Genomic DNA, 16380 nt, shown 5'->3' on the forward strand with positions numbered 1-16380 from the left:
ATGCACGACACACTGCATGAAAAATTTGCTCATTAGATCCCTTTTATATCATTCCCCTTTCACCTTAAACCTATGTCCTTTAGTTTTGGACTCCCCTAACCTGAGAAAAAGAACTTGGCTATTCACTCTATCCATGCCCCTCATGATTTTATTAAACTCTATAAGGTCACTTCTAAGCCTCCAACGCTTCAGGGAAAATAGCCCCAGCTTATTCAGCCTCTGTCCCTCTTGATGCATTTAAAGATGGACTACTTCAGTATCTGAAAAGTCATGAATAGTGCTGAACATTATGCAATCATTGGCAAACATCCTCACTTCTGACCTTATGATGGAGGGAAGATTACTGATGAAACAGCTGAAGATGGTTTGGCATAGGGCATTATTCTGAATAACTCCTGCACTAATGTCAAATAGCTGAAATGACTGACCTTCAACAACTATACCTATCTTCCTATTTACCAGGTATGACTCCAACCAGAGAGTTTGCCCCTTAATACCTAGAGATTCCAGTTTTGCTAGGGCTCCTTGACGCCACACTCCGTTGAAAGTGGCCTTGATGTTAACAGCTGTCACTTCAGCTGACAGCATAAGCATCCTCCATGTAAAACTGATAGGCTAGAATTCTGAACTACCAAAGTACACAAGATAACCTCTGAGTACATGTACTATGAATTAAACTATTCCCATTAGCAGGTGAGAAAACAGCGTCAGTACTGAGCACGTGGACATGTTTTCTTGGCATTGTTTCAGTCCCTTAACATGCTACGATGTCACCTTGCTTTCACAAACATGCATTAGAAAGCCAAGGGAACCAATGGACCAAAAGCTTAACTTAAAAACACAAATTAATACTGTTCTAATTAAGTGAGCAATTAATGTTAAATGGCAACCTTTGCTCCTTAGGAGGTTGCTTGCATGTGGCTGAAAGATGTCTTGATGCTTATTTTAAATCACACTTTTCCATAAACATCAAAATCAACCATACAGATTTCACTAAGGAACCTTTCAACCTTATTGATCTGAGAGACACAATGTTGTTTGCCCTGTTCACAAACCTCACAGATGTTCTATGGAGGGTGTTGTATTGAAAACATTCGCTAGTAACTATCAGGTGCCCCTCAGAAGAGCACATTAAGCGACTGGGAAGCTATAAGCAATTGCCATTTCTTCACCACTGACAGTAAAATCCAAACCAATAACCATTTGGTTAACATCACAAGCAGCTTTTGGTCACTTCTTTACATTCATGAACTCTATTTAACTTCTGGCACATATGCTATATTTTCAAATGATTAGAAGGAGTTTCTATTTCTGGCTGGTAATTCCAACTTTGATACAATTTTCAGCAAAATTAAACAGCATGATTTGTAGTGCAAGGTGCTTATGTATATCTCCAAAGTGATGAATTATTGTAAGCCAAAGATGAATAACTTGTACAATCCAAAATGTTTTACGATTTAATGAAATTATACAAACTAACTAGTGGAGTTCTTGCGGTACAAGGTTCAAGTCCCCCCTGCTCCAGAAGAGCTCTTGTGGTGCAGTGGTAGTGTCCCTACCCAGAGTCAGAAGACTCTGGCTCAAGTCCCGTCTGCTCCAGAGATGTGTAATAGTATTTCTGATAGGTTGATGAGAAAACACTTCCACCTCCAGGGATGTGTCATAACATCCTGAACAGGTTGCTTACAAAATGTTTAAAAATTAATTAGTGTCAATGACTAGATTAAGATGAAAGCATTCTATATGTCAGTTTAAGTTGGTTGGACATTGAATCCCAGCTGCAAGAACTCAACAATCCCAACATGCAATTCTAGTCTCCTTTCTATTGGAAAGATGTTGTGAAACTTGAAAGGGTTCAGAAAAGATTTACAAGGATGTTGCCAGGGTTGAAGCATTTGTGCTATCGAGAGAGGTTGAATAGGCTAGGGCTGTTTTCCCTGGAGCGTCGGAGGCTGCGGGGTGACCTTAACGAGGTTTATAAAATCATGAGGGGCATGGATAGGATAAATAGACAAACTCTTTTCCTTGGGGTGGGGGAGTCCAGAACTACAGGGCATAGGTTTAGGGTGAAAGAGGAAAGATATAAAAGAGACCCAAAGGGCAACTTTTTCACTCAGAGGGTGGCACGTGTATGGAATGAGCTGCCAGAGGAAGTGGCGGAGGCTGGTACAATTGCAACGTTTAAAAGGCATCTGGGTGGGTATATGAATAGGAAGGGTTGGGAGGGATATGGGCCAGGTACTGGCAGGTGGGACTAGATTAAGTTGGGATATCTGGTCGGCGTGGACGCATTGGACTGAAGAGTCTGTTTCCACGCTGTACATCTCTATGACTAGAAGTTGAAGGATGATGCAAAGACACTATGGAAACAGGTTGACCTTGCAATAAGGTAAAGGAATCTGGGTTTGTGGGGTCAGTGAGGCAGACTTCTGCAAGATTGTCAGGAGGGTGGAGATGTGTGAATGTGCCTTTAGAAATCTCTCTGCAGTGTTTCCTTGAGGTAGAACGGCTCACCCACTGTTAATGGAATGCCTGCATTGGCAGGAAGATGGCCTTAGTTGACCACTTAAGTGACTTAACATCTTTCCCCACTTCTGGGAAATGCCATTGCAGTGAAAATGTAACAGGCTCCACAACAATACTCCCTGAAAAATCACTCCCGCGCACCATAGCTCACCATTTTATAGCCATCCCTTGAGGGCTAGTATACATTTATTACTTTACTGTTAACAGCAAACTTTGAAATTATGCTCTATATTCCTAATTCCATGTCTTAAAAATCAAAAAGAGCAATGATCTTAATGGTACTGGATCTTAATGGAAGCCACCATTCTATACTTTTCACCAAATTACTCTCTACTTTTTGTCAGTTTTGCTGTTATTGCTCCTTTAATTCTAAAGTGTTTTCTTCAGTCACCAGATCAAGAAAATAACACATAGTTAACACACTTGACTTATGCCCAGAAGGCCAATAAAATAGATCTTGTGAAAGTCGTCTTACAAAGTGCAGTCAACAATGAACGGTGTGTGTGAGCTTTTTCCTTGTAGGAATGACATGTTGAGTTGTGCTCTGATACCCATCTAATTTATCTTTGGTTAATGACAGTAAAGCACCTCAGTGCTTGTTATTCTCAGAAAACTGATTAGTTTTTTCTGCTTTGGTAAAACAAAGCTCACTTCAACAAGTAACTCAATTGAAAGGAAATGAATCTCAATTTTCAAGAAATCTTTATAATCAGCACACCCTGAATGACTTAATAAAAATTACTCTTCTAAATACTGGCCATTATTTTGTAATAACTCCTCAAAACTTTCTTTTACTCAGAACTTCAAAATACTACAGTTCATTCAGAGCCTCCCACCAAAATTTCCTTAAATGTTTATTGTGGTTGAGAGGTGTTTCTTTTCCTTTCTGGCTTTATTGTTTACGCTGTTTGGACAATTGAATTATAAGGACAGGTCTCCTTTCATACATTAAATTACTTCTTTTAATTCCCTAATCACCTGAATTGTCTTTCTTGTTGGAGATAATGCCATTTTAGTGACTAGGTGAAGTAAATCCACACAATGCAGATTGGGTCTGGCCAATGCTCTTTACCTGATGGACATTCTTTAGATTTATACTCTACAATTGTCTAATTAAACCAAATATTCCACTTTTTAATAGTACAGTTAAATAATGTTCCATGATTTCACTGATTTATCCACTGATTTCCATGTTTCTTTCTGACCAGTGCACAGGCTGCCATTTAGTTCCATTTAATATACTTAATTTCTTTTTGTTCTCAGACTAGTTATTACTTGCTTGCCCAACAGAATTCTGAAAATTATTTTCAAATACTTTCTCCATAACGAGTTTTGAGAAGATTTGTAGCTCAGGTTGAGGTTTTGAATGTAGGTTTGCTCGCTGAGCTGGAAGGTTCATTTCCAGACATTTCTTCACCCTAAGTAACATCTTCACTGGGCCACAGGCTCCACTAAAAAGAAATGGGCACCCAATGAACACAGTCCGCCGATTTCTCAGCAACAAACTCAAACAAGCAGACAAAACACGTCCAGAAACCATAGCCACTCTACCCTACATCAAAGACATCTCAGAAATGACTGCCAGACTATTCAGACCCCTTGGCATCATGGTAGTCCACAAATCCACCAACACACTATAACAGCAGCTAATGAACTTGGAAGACCATATACAGACAACAAGCAAAACTAATGTCATTTACAAAATACCGTGTCAGGACTATAACAAACACTACATTGGACAAACAGGCAGACAACTAGCCACCAGGATACATGAACACCAACTAGCCACAAAAAGGCATGACCCTCTCTCACATACAGATGAGGAAGGACATCACTTCGACTGGGAGAACACATCCATCCTAGGACAATCCAAACAAAGACACGCACGAAAATTCCTAGAAGAATGGCATTCCAACCGGAACTCTATCAACAAACACATTGAGTTAGACCCCATCTGCCATCCCCTGAGAAAAGCAACAGAAAGTGACTTCACCACAGGAAATGACATCACCAACCTAAAGGAACCCAAACATATAAATAGAAAGCAGGACTTATCAGCAGTGCTTCGCCTGAGGCCCACTGAAGATGTTACCTGGTAGGGTGATGAAATGTCTGGAAATGAACCTCCCAGCTCAGCAAGCAAACCTACATTCAAAACTTTCTCCATAAACTTACTGGTCCTTATTTTCCTGCTATATTATTTCACATCTTTCAAAAATAATGCAAGTTTTTTTAAAGCTAATTTACAATCTTAAAGAAAAATCACTTCATAGTGGAACAAGATTATTAAAACCAATAAATTCTTTACATTATAGATTCCATATATTTAATGAGCATAAGTTATCTGAAACAGGTTTCACAGGCTTTATCAAGACTCCACAGCAGAACCTGAAAAAGGTTAGAGTGCTGGGCTATTGTTCTGTGTGTTGCAGCATCCTGCAAGTTTGACTGATCATCCAAAAATACATGTATTAGTTCAAGTACTGCTTCTGAGAATGCATTAGTCAAAGCGATGTATTAGAAATATTAGCCAAATAATGTCAATGTTGTTATGGTTTTTCTTTCAAATAGTAACAAGTAAAGTTCCTCCTATCAACAGTTTTAGATAACACGCTGAGTATAGTATTTCAATTTTCTACAGGTCTGATTGTGTAATGCAATCTAATCTTCCTAACTAATTTAGTGAAAAACTAGCCAGAAACAAAGGTTCCAACCGTGGCCATGGCAAGTGCCTTAAAGTCATTGTCTCTCAGATTCTTCCATATTATTTCAGAATATACATTAAAAGAAAAGACAAACAATCAACAGTATGGTGGACAATGACAGAAAAAATAATGTGCTGTCAAGCACGACAACTTACACACAACTGGGTTGATGATAAATATTTAACTAAGTAGCACTGCAAGCGTGTGAATTTCCTCATATGTCAAAGTGTCCAGATAATTTAGTTTCCATACTCTGATGATAGCAAATTCCATTGATACGCAGAGGTTGAATGAATGAGAAAGAACCAACTTTTTGCAGTTTCTCCCTTTTATACCATTTTTACTTTAATAGACATTAATATAACTTTCTGCTTCCTACAGTAACTTAACTAACTTAATATAAGAAAAACTCACCCCAAGGAATCAGACCTTTATTCTGGGGACCATGAGGTAGCGGGCTTGGTGGGTCAGATAAGGTTCGTTTGTGTCCAGGGGGTGGGGGCGGTGGTCTCTTCTTTGATAAAGTGGAGCTGCCGGTTGTGACCTGGGGACCTACAGGAAGGACTGAAGGAGGGACTGGGCCATGTGGAGCTGGAGAAGCACAAAAACACAGCTGACTACTGCACAATATGTTAAGAGCAGTTATGAAAGCATGCAATACGGTGCAATGAAGGATCAAAGCAATGTAAAATAAATCAATTTTCTCCTATCCACCACTGACTAAAACTGATGAACAGAAATCAACTTCTCCTTTCAAGATTTTAATAGTGATGATCTAATTTTAGATATATTATACACATATGCAACATTCCATATATTAATTGTACAAGACCACAATTTCAAAATTGATTATATTTAATATTACAAACAAAAGGAAAACACTTGACAATCACACTTGATGATTATTAATGATCTGCAGCATCTCGAAGTTGGGTTCTCAAACTTCTTTTTCTGTCTTACCAAGCAACAGCTCTAAGTCGAAAGGAACAGATTCAAGCAGAATCTAGGTTGTCACCAAATGCAACACCAGAGGTGGGCTAGACATAATATTTATTTTAATTGTTAATTTACTGTATATAGGTATCACTGATTGGCCAGCATTTGTTGCACAGTCTTAATTTCTCTTGAGGAGATGGTGTTGAGTTGCTTTCTTGCACAGATGAAGTTCATGTGGTATAGGTACAACGGCTGTTGGGAGGGTTTTCCATGGTTTTGACTCAGTGACAGTGAAGGAATGACAATATTGTTCTAAATCAGGATGGTATGTGTCTCAGAGGGTGAGACACAGGTCGGCACAACATCGAGGGCCCAAGGGCCTGTTCTGCGCTGTATTGTTCTATGTTCTATCTTGTAGGTGGCAATGTTGCCATACATTTGCTATCCTGTTCAAGCTTCTAGAGTGTTGTTGGAGCTGCATTTAACCAGGCAAGTACAGAATATTCCAACACACTTGACTTGCGTCTTGTAAACGATTACAGGCATTGGGGAGACGGGAGATGACCCATTCCTGTAGCCACACAAATTTGTATGTGGGTCAAGTTCAGCTTCTTGCCAATACATAAAGGTCAAATCACCATAGTTATATTGGACATACGGATATTCTCTCATTAGAGAGAATTGAAGGAATTGAACCCACACTATTGGCATAACTCGGCATCACACACCAGATATCCAGCCATCCCCTTTCTGGTCAAGAGCAACCCACAGGATGTTTATAGTGGAGATTCAGCAATGGTAATGTTGCTGAATGTCAATGATTGATGGTTGCATTCTCTCTTTTTGAGGTGGTCATTGCCTGGCACTTATGTGGTACAAGTGTCACATGTCCCATATAAGCGCAAGTTTAAATATTGTCCAGATCTTAGTGCATTTGCACACAAACTGCTTCAGTGTCTGAAGAGTTGTGAATGGTACTTAAGTCTATGCAATCATCGATGCATATCCCCATCTCTAACCTTATGATGGAGGATAGGTGATTGATGAAACTATTGAAGATGGTTGATCCAAGGACATTACCCTGAGGAAATCCTATTGTGATGAATAGAATAACTATCTCAGATACAGAAATAAGGATCCTGTTAAGATACAAGCTGTAGAAACAGCAGAAAATTATTCCAACATCCTAGTCAATTAACAGCCCTGAAGCAACACCATCAAAAACAGATTAGTCTCTGATTTATATTATTAATATGTACAGTACCTGCTTCAAAACATCTTTGTCGACTTGTCTGTCTATATAATGCAGAATTGCTACATTTCAAAAGTCACACCTCAAGCATGAAATAATTTGGCACATGCTGAGAATACTGTGTAAATGTATAATCTCTTTCAAAGTGGGAATAGGGCAACCCCTCCTTCCCAATAGAAGAGTACACTTTGTGGCCAGAGGAAGAGATGCAATACCATAATTTTGATTTTGCAATCTGCGTTCCTTACAAACATGACTATCTAGAGTGTAGAATTACTGTCATTATCAAATATCAAAAGGGACTTTTGCATATTCTCCTTTCTCCTCGTTCAATTTTTGGCAAAGTTAAATTATGCACTTCAAACTACTCTAACACGGGCTGCAGAAAGACTTCAGAATTCAGTTTGGGATAACAAACCATTTACAAATGCATTACATTAGATATCTGGGCCTATGAATGGATTTACGTTTGAAGGAAAATCAAAACCAATTGAAGATATATTTCACGGACATAATCTGGATAGTAAGAAACAAAATATGCAACAATATTGCTTAAATCCTAAAAATTGTATTTTTACTACAAGCTCTATTATAAACATACTATTAAACTATCAGCGGGTCAGGTCTTTTGTAAATTGATTTATATCAGTGCTTTAGAAATCTGAAATTATTAACACCAGTCAATATTGATCTTTTCCTCTAATACAGAAGTAAAATACTTTAGATGCTAGAAATCTGAAATAAAAGCACAAAATGCTGGAAATATACAGCACTCTGGTAGCACTTGTAAAGAAAAACAAAATTAATAGGCTGAATGTTAATCCAAGTTGTGTCATTTTCTTTGGGAGGGATGCCCACCATGACGCTTACTGGGTTTTCTTGCCAAATCTTATCAAACTTGCCTCATTAAATACTTACTCTCCCCATTGATGGCAATGCTCATGTCCATTTCTCGGCCCATTTTACCACATACTGTTTCCAGAACAACTTGCCACTCAGTGGATATCCCTGAATTAAAAACATTGCTAGTGCCTGCACATCATTGTTGTGCACCCAGACAAGCACAGTCAGAGTGGAGGTGCCCTGCACGATTCCTGACACTCCCCAGATTTGACATGCTGTGCAGGCGGGGATCAGGAGTTCCTGCTGTAAGAGACTACAAGGCATAGGAGCAGAATTAGGCCATTCAGCCCATTGAGTCTGCTCCACTATTCAGTGAGAGCATGGTACTTTGATAATCCTCAAATCCACTTTTCTGCCTTTGGGTGGGACCTCCTCTTTTCCCACAGAGGCCATGACATGAGGCCATACCAGCCTCGTTCAAATGTGTCACCAGGGCTAAAGTGGTCTCAGCCAAGAACGGCAACTATTTCACTCAGAGGATGGTTCATGTGCGGAATGAACTGCTGGGGAAATGGTAGATGCAGATACACTTACAACATTTAAAAGACATTTAAATAGGTACATGAATAGGAAACGTTTACAGAGATATAGGCCAAATGCAGGCAAATGGGATGAGATCAGTCTGGGAAACTGGTCGGCATGGATGAGTTGGCCGGAATGGTCTGTTTCCGTGCTGTATGACTCTATATGGAGGAAAGCACAGTAAGGTAGGAAAAAAGATCAATTACCTTCTCCGATTCACAAACTTAACTGTTACCATCTTCTCCCTGATACCTCACTTCCCACCAAGGTTACTGCTCTACCACTCTCACTGATGCCTGCAATATCTTCCCTCACTTGCTGTCAATCACCCCAACTCCAAACACCACTAACCCCAAATGCCCTCAGCATTGCTGAATCACTCACTCGGGTCACTCCACTACTTGCACCAAGAGTAACAGCTATGTCATCTATTTTCATTTTCCATAATACTTGACTTGTTCGCATTTCAGCGAGAAAGCAGTCCCCAACAGGGCAGAAAGACTCAAGATGGGTAGTGGGCTGCATGGCATTCAACTCTTCACCTCCTCACGCAGAGAGTATCCTGACCATCCAGATTAGCTTAACTGATAGTTTCCAAGCCCTAGACAGATATCAACATGTCCTTGACTTACTGTTCCAGGATTCCCTGAGTGAAGACTATCCTTTTGACTCGGCTAAGGACTGCTGACAATCATAACAAGCTTCCTTCCTTTGTTCTGTACTAAAAGAAAAGATATGACAGAAGTTAAATGAGCTTGGTATCTCTGACTGAGAGGGGAAAGCACAAAAACAGATGGCAATACAAAGCAGAGATGCTGTAAGCATCCAGGTTGCCAAAGTGAGTGAGTGCAATGACTGCGAATGAAGAGTCTGGAAATGCAGCCTAGTTCAGTCCATAAGCTGGGCACTTGTCCCTAAGTGCAGTGTCCTTGCTGCAGCATTACAGTGATAGTGACCAGTGCAGTCCGAAGCACTGAAGTGCGGAAGTGTAAGTGGATTGGTAGAGGTTCATCTGAGTTCTTAGAAGTTGTACATTGCAGATTCCACTGTCTGAAATAGTGGTGTAAGTGTGGCTCGTGCCAATAAAACATGTCCTGAGATACTGGTGCTTGGTTCTCAACATGGAGCTTATTTGGAGCAAGTGAAAGCTGAATTCTCCAGGTACCTGATCAGGCTTCCATGTTTACTTTTCTCGATTTCTCACTTGTTTGTCAAGTTTGGTTATATAAAAAACTTAAAATTATGACGTGACTTGGGTCATCAATAAGGTGTTTAACAAGATGTAATCCACCTTAGTTGGCAATCACTGCAAACTAGTGAGAAACTCATTGCTATCTAGCAATAAGCTTACCATGACCCTTGTGAAAAACATGGAAGTTGGAGAGAGATACTACAAAGGCAGGAGTTGGCTTTGCTGGACTTCCCATCCAAATCTGTCTCAAATCTCACCATAGCCCAATGTTGCTCAGACCCCTATACGATCCTGCCAAATGTTTCAAGATGATAACCTTCTATCATAACTGAAGAATGAAGTAATAGGTTTGAGTTTGAAGTGGGGGAAGGGGGTAAAAGTCTGTTAGGGTGCACAGCAAGGAATATTAAATGACACAAGATTTCATGCTATAAAAGCCAAAGTGAGAAGTAATGGGAAAAAGCTGTAAAAGCATATTCTAACATTTTTTGTTTTTAAATCATTTCTAATTTGGACTTGTATTCATTGTAATCTATACTCTTAAGAAAAAATGTTTAAAAATCACTTCTAAATTTTAATTATTAGTAATGCATCTTGAATCGGAAATACTTTTTTTAAAAAGTAATGGCTCCTTAGTTGTATGCAAGAAACAATGATTTTTATCTCAGTTTGTGGGTAGTATTATTAGTTTTTACAGAGGTCAAATTAATTTGCTCAGTTTTGTGATTATGAAGTGTTGCTTGGTTTGAAGTGTATTTATTGTAGTAAGGAATTATAATTAGATCAAAATTCTGATTTTAAGATAGATAACTATTGTACTTCTTTTATTTATTCATAGGATCGGGCATTGGTGACAAAGTCAGGATTTACTGTCCTTTGCTAAGTGCTCTCGTGAAGGTTGTGGTGGGCCACTTTTTTGACCTACTGAAATCTGTGTGGTGCAGATACACTTATGTTGCTGTCAGGTAGAGAACTGCAGGAGATTGACTCAGTACTATGAAGAGAGAATACTTTATTTTCAATTCAAAGTGGTCAGGCTTGGAGGGGCATATGAGTTACAGATGTTCCCAATGCACATGCTGCTCTTGTTCTTCTAAGTGTTAAAGCAGTGGCTTTGGAAGATGTTGTTTATACAGTATTAGCCCATTATGGCAGTACTTAGATTAGATTAGATTACTTACAGTGTGGAAACAGGCCCAACAAGTCCACCCGCCGAAGCGCAACCCATCCAGACCCATTCCCCTACATTTACCTATTCACCTAACACTGTGGGCAACTTAGCATGGCCAATTCACCTAGCCTGCACATTTTTGGATTGTGGGAGGAAACCGGAGCACCCGGAGGAAACCCACGCAGATACGGGGAGAATGTGCAAACTCCACACAGAGAGTCGCCTGAGGTGGGAATTGAACCCGGGTCTCTGGCGCTGTGAGGCAGCAGTGCTAACCACTGTGCCACCATTCCGCCTACTTCATGCACTGCAACAATCGTTTTTTTTTGTCGTGGATGTTTAAGGCAGTGAAATTTGCAGGAATGCATAATACAAAGTGTGGGTTCCCAAGAAAGTGGCTCTGTTAGCACTAACTAAGAAAAATGGCTAACAATGGATCCCTTTGCATTTGTCAAATACCAACTGGTTGATTTAACTAATACAAGTTTCAATGGATTTGTTAACTTCCAGTGGTGTACCTATGTTACTGTTACTGGAAGTAACTAAATATCAGCATACATTTATTTTCAATTATTTTTAAGTAGGAAATTCATTATAAATCCTTTTTCCTAAGGGAGCAGTGGAAGATAGAGTGGAGGTGACCTTGGGACCAGAAAGTTTCCAGGAAGATAAGCAAACAGTATAAATACTTACCTTTGAAGCCTGCAACCTGTTGCCTGTCCGGGAGCAGCGGGAGACAGAGCAGAGGTGAAGATGCAGACCAGGAGGTTACAGGGAAGGTAAGGACTTAGTGTATATTTGGGGAGTGGTTAAAGCAGAGATACTACATGTGTAGTATCTCCCTCCTGCTTCAACCCCCCTCCCCCCCACCCACCAAAAACAGAAGAAAAGGACTCTAAGGTAAGGTCTGTTTTTCTTTTCTTTCATATTTTTAAATGCATTGTTTGGTTTTAGTTAGTTGATATAAAGCTAAGGCTTACAATGGCAGGGGACCTCAGACCGGTGGCATGTGCCTCTTGCTTGATGTGGGAGCTCAGGGACATGGCTGAAGTTCCTGACTCTTACACTTGCAAGAAATATGTCCAGCTGCAGCTCTTGTTTGACCATATGATGGCTCTGGGCTGTGGATGGACTCTCTGTGGAGCATCTGCGATGCTGAGGAGGTCGTGAGTAGCACGTTTAGTGAATTGGTCACACCGCAGATTAGAATTGTTGAAGGAGAGAGTGAATGGGTGACCAAAAGGCAGAGAAAGAGTAGGAAGGCAGTGCAGGTGTCCCCTGCGGTCATTCCCCTTCCAAGACAGGTATACCGTTTTGGATACTGTTCGGGGAGATGGCTCACCAGGGGAGGGCAGCAGCTACCAGGATCGTGGCACCATGGTGGGCACTGCTGTTCAGAAGGGCAGGAAAAAGACTAATTGGGCCATAGTCACAGGAGATTCTATTGTAAGGGGAGTAGATAGGCGGTTCTGTGGCTGAAAATGAGATTCCCAGATGGTATGTTGCCTCTCAGGTGCTCGGGTCACGGATGTCACCGACCGTCTGCACTGCATTCTGAAAGGGGAGGGTGAACAGCCAGTTATCGTGGAGCATATAGGCACCAATGGTATAAGTAAAAAAAACAAGATTAGGTCCTGAAAGCAGAATTCTGGGAGCTAGGAGAGAAGTTAAAGAGGAGGAGCCAACAAAATGGATGGTCTACACCTGAACCAGACTGGAACGAATGTCCTTGGGAGAGTTTTTGCAACTGCTGTTGGGGAGGGTTTATACTAATGTGGCAGGGGGCTGGGAACCTGAAGTGAAGTGAAGACTAGTAGACAGTGAGGTGGAAACTTCACTGTGCATTTGCATTGGGAACAGTGAGGTGGAGACCTTAAGGATCATGAAGTTAGCATTACCAAGAGGAAGAGTAGGCAGAGAGCAGATGAATTTGTGGCCTGAAGTGCATGTACTTTAATGCAAGGAGTATAGTGGGTAAGGCAGATGAACTTAGGGCTTGGATTGGTGCCTGGGAGTATGACGTTATTGTGATGACAAAGACTTAGTTGAAGGAAGGGCATGATGGGCAACTAACTGTTCCAGGATATGGATGCTTCAGTCAGGACAGAGAGGGAAGTTAAAGTGGGGGGAGAAGTTCCATTGCTGGTCAGGTATGATATCACAGCTGTGCTAAAGGAGGGCACTATAGAGGGCTTGAGCAGTGAGGCATTATGGGTAGAGCGGAGAAATAAGAACGGTGCAGTTACATTGTTGGGGCTGTATTACAGGCCTTCAACTGTGAGCGTGAGGTAGAAGAACAAATAGGTAAACAGATTATGGAAAGATGTAGAGGCAACAGGGTGATGGTGATGGGAGATTTTAATTTTCCCAATATTGACTGAGATACACTTAGTGTCAGAGGTCTGGATGGGGCAGGATTTGTAAGGAATGTTCAGGAAAGCTTTCTAGAGCAGTATGTTAATAGTCCGACAAAGGAAGGGGCTACATTGGACCTGGTGTTGGGGAATGAACCAGGCAAGTTGGTAGAAGTTGCAGTGAGGCATTTCTTTGGAAAGAATGATCACAATTCTGTAAGTTTTAGAATACTTGTAGACAGGGATGAAAATGGTCTTAAGGGAAGAGTACTAAATTGGGCCAATTATATCAAAATTTGGCAGAAGCTGGGACATGTGGACTGGGAGCAGCTATGTGAAGGAAAGTGCACATTTGATATGTGGGAGTCTTTCAAAGATCGGTTGAATATACGGCAGGATAGGCATGTCCCTTTGAAAGTTGAAACTTTATTGCTGGAACAGCACAGCAGGTCAGGCAGCATCCAGGGAACAGGAGATTCGACGTTTCGGGCACAGGCCCTTCTTCAGGAAGGGCCTGTGCCCGAAACGTCGAATCTCCTGTTCCCTGGATGCTGCCTGACCTGCTGTGCTGTTCCAGCAATAAAGTTTCAACTTTGATCTCCAGCATCTGCAGACCTCACTTTCTCCTCGAAGATGTCCCTTTGAAAACAAGGGATAGGAAAGGCAAGATTCGTGAACCGTGGATGACAGGAGAAATCGTGCTACTAGCCAAAAGGCAAAGGGAAGCGTACATAAGGTTCAGGCAGCTAAGAACAGAGTGGGCCTTAGAAGAATATCGGGAGAGAGGACCAATCTTAAACGAGGAAGCAAGCGGGCTAAAAGGGATCATGAAATAACTTTAGCGAGCAGAATTAAGGAGAATCCAAAGGCCTTTTATTCATATATAAGAAGCAAGAGGGTAACTAGAGAAAGGGTTGGTCCACTAAAGGATTAGGAAGGAAGGTTGTGTGTCAAACCTGAGAAAATGGGTGAGATTCTCAATGATTACTTTGCATCAGTATTCACCGAGGAGAGGGACTTGATGAATGTTGAGATTAGAGATAGAAGTTTGCTTGCTCTGGATCACGTTGACATAAGGAGGGAAGATGTGTTGGGTAGGCTAAAGGATATTAAGGTGGACAAATCCTCAGGACTGGATGGGATCTATCCCAGGTTGCTGAGGGAGGCGAGAGAGGATATAGCTGGAACCCTGACATATATCTTTGTAGCATCCTTAAACACAGGTGAGGTGCCAGAGGATGGAAGGTTGCTAATGTTGTCCCCCTGTACAAGAAGAGTAGTAGGGAAATTCCAGGTAACTACAGACCAGTAAGCCTGATGTCAGTTGCTGGAAAAAAGGGATACTGAGGGATAAAATCTACTTATATTTGGAAAAGATTGGGCTTATCAGTGATAGAAAGTGAGGGCTGCAGATGCTGGAGATCAGAGCTGAAAATGTGTTGCTGGTAAAGCGCAGCAGGTCAGGCAGCATCCAAGGAACAGGAGATTCGACGTTTCAGGCATAAGCCCTTCTTCAGGAATAAGGAGGGATGTTGCCTTATCAGTGATAGGTTTTGTACGGGGGAGATCAAGCCTTACCAAATAGAGTCCTTTGAGAAACTGACCAAGTTGATAGATGAAGGAAGGGCTGTAGGTGTCATAAACATGGACTTTATTAAGGCATTTAATAAGGTTCCCCATGGTAAACTAATGAAGAAAGTGAAGTCTTATGGTGTCAAGGTGTTCTAGCTAGATGGATAAAGAACTGGACGAGCAACAGCTGACAGAGAGTAGTGGTTGAAGGGAGGTTCTCGAAATGGAGAAAGGTGACCAGTGGTGTTCCACAGGGATCGGGGCTGGGGCCACTCTTGTTTGTAATATACATAAATTAACTGGAAGAGGGCTTTGTTGGTCTGTTCAGTAAGTTTGCAGATGACACAAAGATTGGTGAAGTAGTAGAAAGCATAGGGGACTGTCAAAGAATACAGGAGAATATAGATAGACTGGACAGTTGGGCAGAGAAGTGGCAGTGAAGTTCAATCCAGGCAAATGTGAGGGGATGCATTTTGGGAACTCTAATTCTAGAGCGAACTATACTATAAACGGAAGAGCCTTGGGAAAAGTCGATGAGCAGAGAAATCTGGGAGTTCAGGTCCATTGTAGCCTGAAGGTGGCTGCACAGGTGGTTAGAGTGGTCAAGGAGGTATATGGTATGCTTGCCTTTATCAGACAGGGTATTGAGTCCAAGAGTTGGCAGGTCATGTTAAAATTGTACAATACTTTGGTTCGGCCGCATTTAGACTACCGTGTATAGTTCTGGTCACCACATTACCAAAAGGATGTGGATGCTTTGGAGAGGGTGCAGAGAAGGTTTACGAGAATGTTGCCTGGTATAGAAGGTGCTAGATATGAAGAGTGGTTGAGTAGGTTAGGATTGTTTTAATTAGAAAAAAGAAGATTGAGGGGGGACCTGATTGAAGTCTTCAAAATCATGAAGGATATAGATAGGATAGATAGAAGTAAGCTTTTTCCCAGGGTGAGGCATTCAATAACGAGAGGTCACGTGTTCAAGGCGAGAGGTGAAAAGTTTAAGGGGGATACATGCGGAAAGTACTTTACACAGAAAGTGGTTGGTGCCTGGAATGCGTTGCTAGCAGAGGTAGTAGAGGCAGGCACGGTAGATTCATTTAGGTTCTGTCTGCACAGATGCAGGAGTAGGTGGGGAGCAGAGGGACACAGATCCTTAGGAATTGGGCGACAGCTTTAGATGGTGGATTTGAATCGGCTCAGGCTTGGAGGGCCAAAGGGCCTGTTCTGGGCTGTAAATTTTCTTTGTTCTT

The 16380-nt window shown here is 41.3% G+C and overlaps 1 protein-coding gene across 3 annotated transcripts in view; it reads right to left on the reverse strand.

Moving 5' to 3' along the window:
• The window catches only part of LOC122549488 (arf-GAP with SH3 domain, ANK repeat and PH domain-containing protein 1-like), a 365329-nt gene that overhangs the window by 34998 nt on the left and 313951 nt on the right, over positions 1-16380 (reverse strand). For 2 of the 3 annotated variants that reach the window (XM_087986272.1, XM_087986270.1), the window contains one exon: positions 5646-5822. The exons of the other annotated variant lie outside the window; for it this stretch is intronic. In XM_087986272.1, the coding sequence (XP_087842398.1) occupies positions 5646-5822 (177 nt within the window). The remainder of the gene's footprint in view (positions 1-5645; positions 5823-16380) is intronic. 3 annotated transcript variants of the gene reach the window in all.

This window comes from Chiloscyllium plagiosum, unplaced genomic scaffold, assembly GCF_037043375.1.
Source record: "Chiloscyllium plagiosum isolate Xiang-an unplaced genomic scaffold, Cpla_swu_hap1 HiC_scaffold_4, whole genome shotgun sequence".
In the NCBI taxonomy this organism is placed as follows: Eukaryota; Metazoa; Chordata; class Chondrichthyes; order Orectolobiformes; family Hemiscylliidae; genus Chiloscyllium; species Chiloscyllium plagiosum.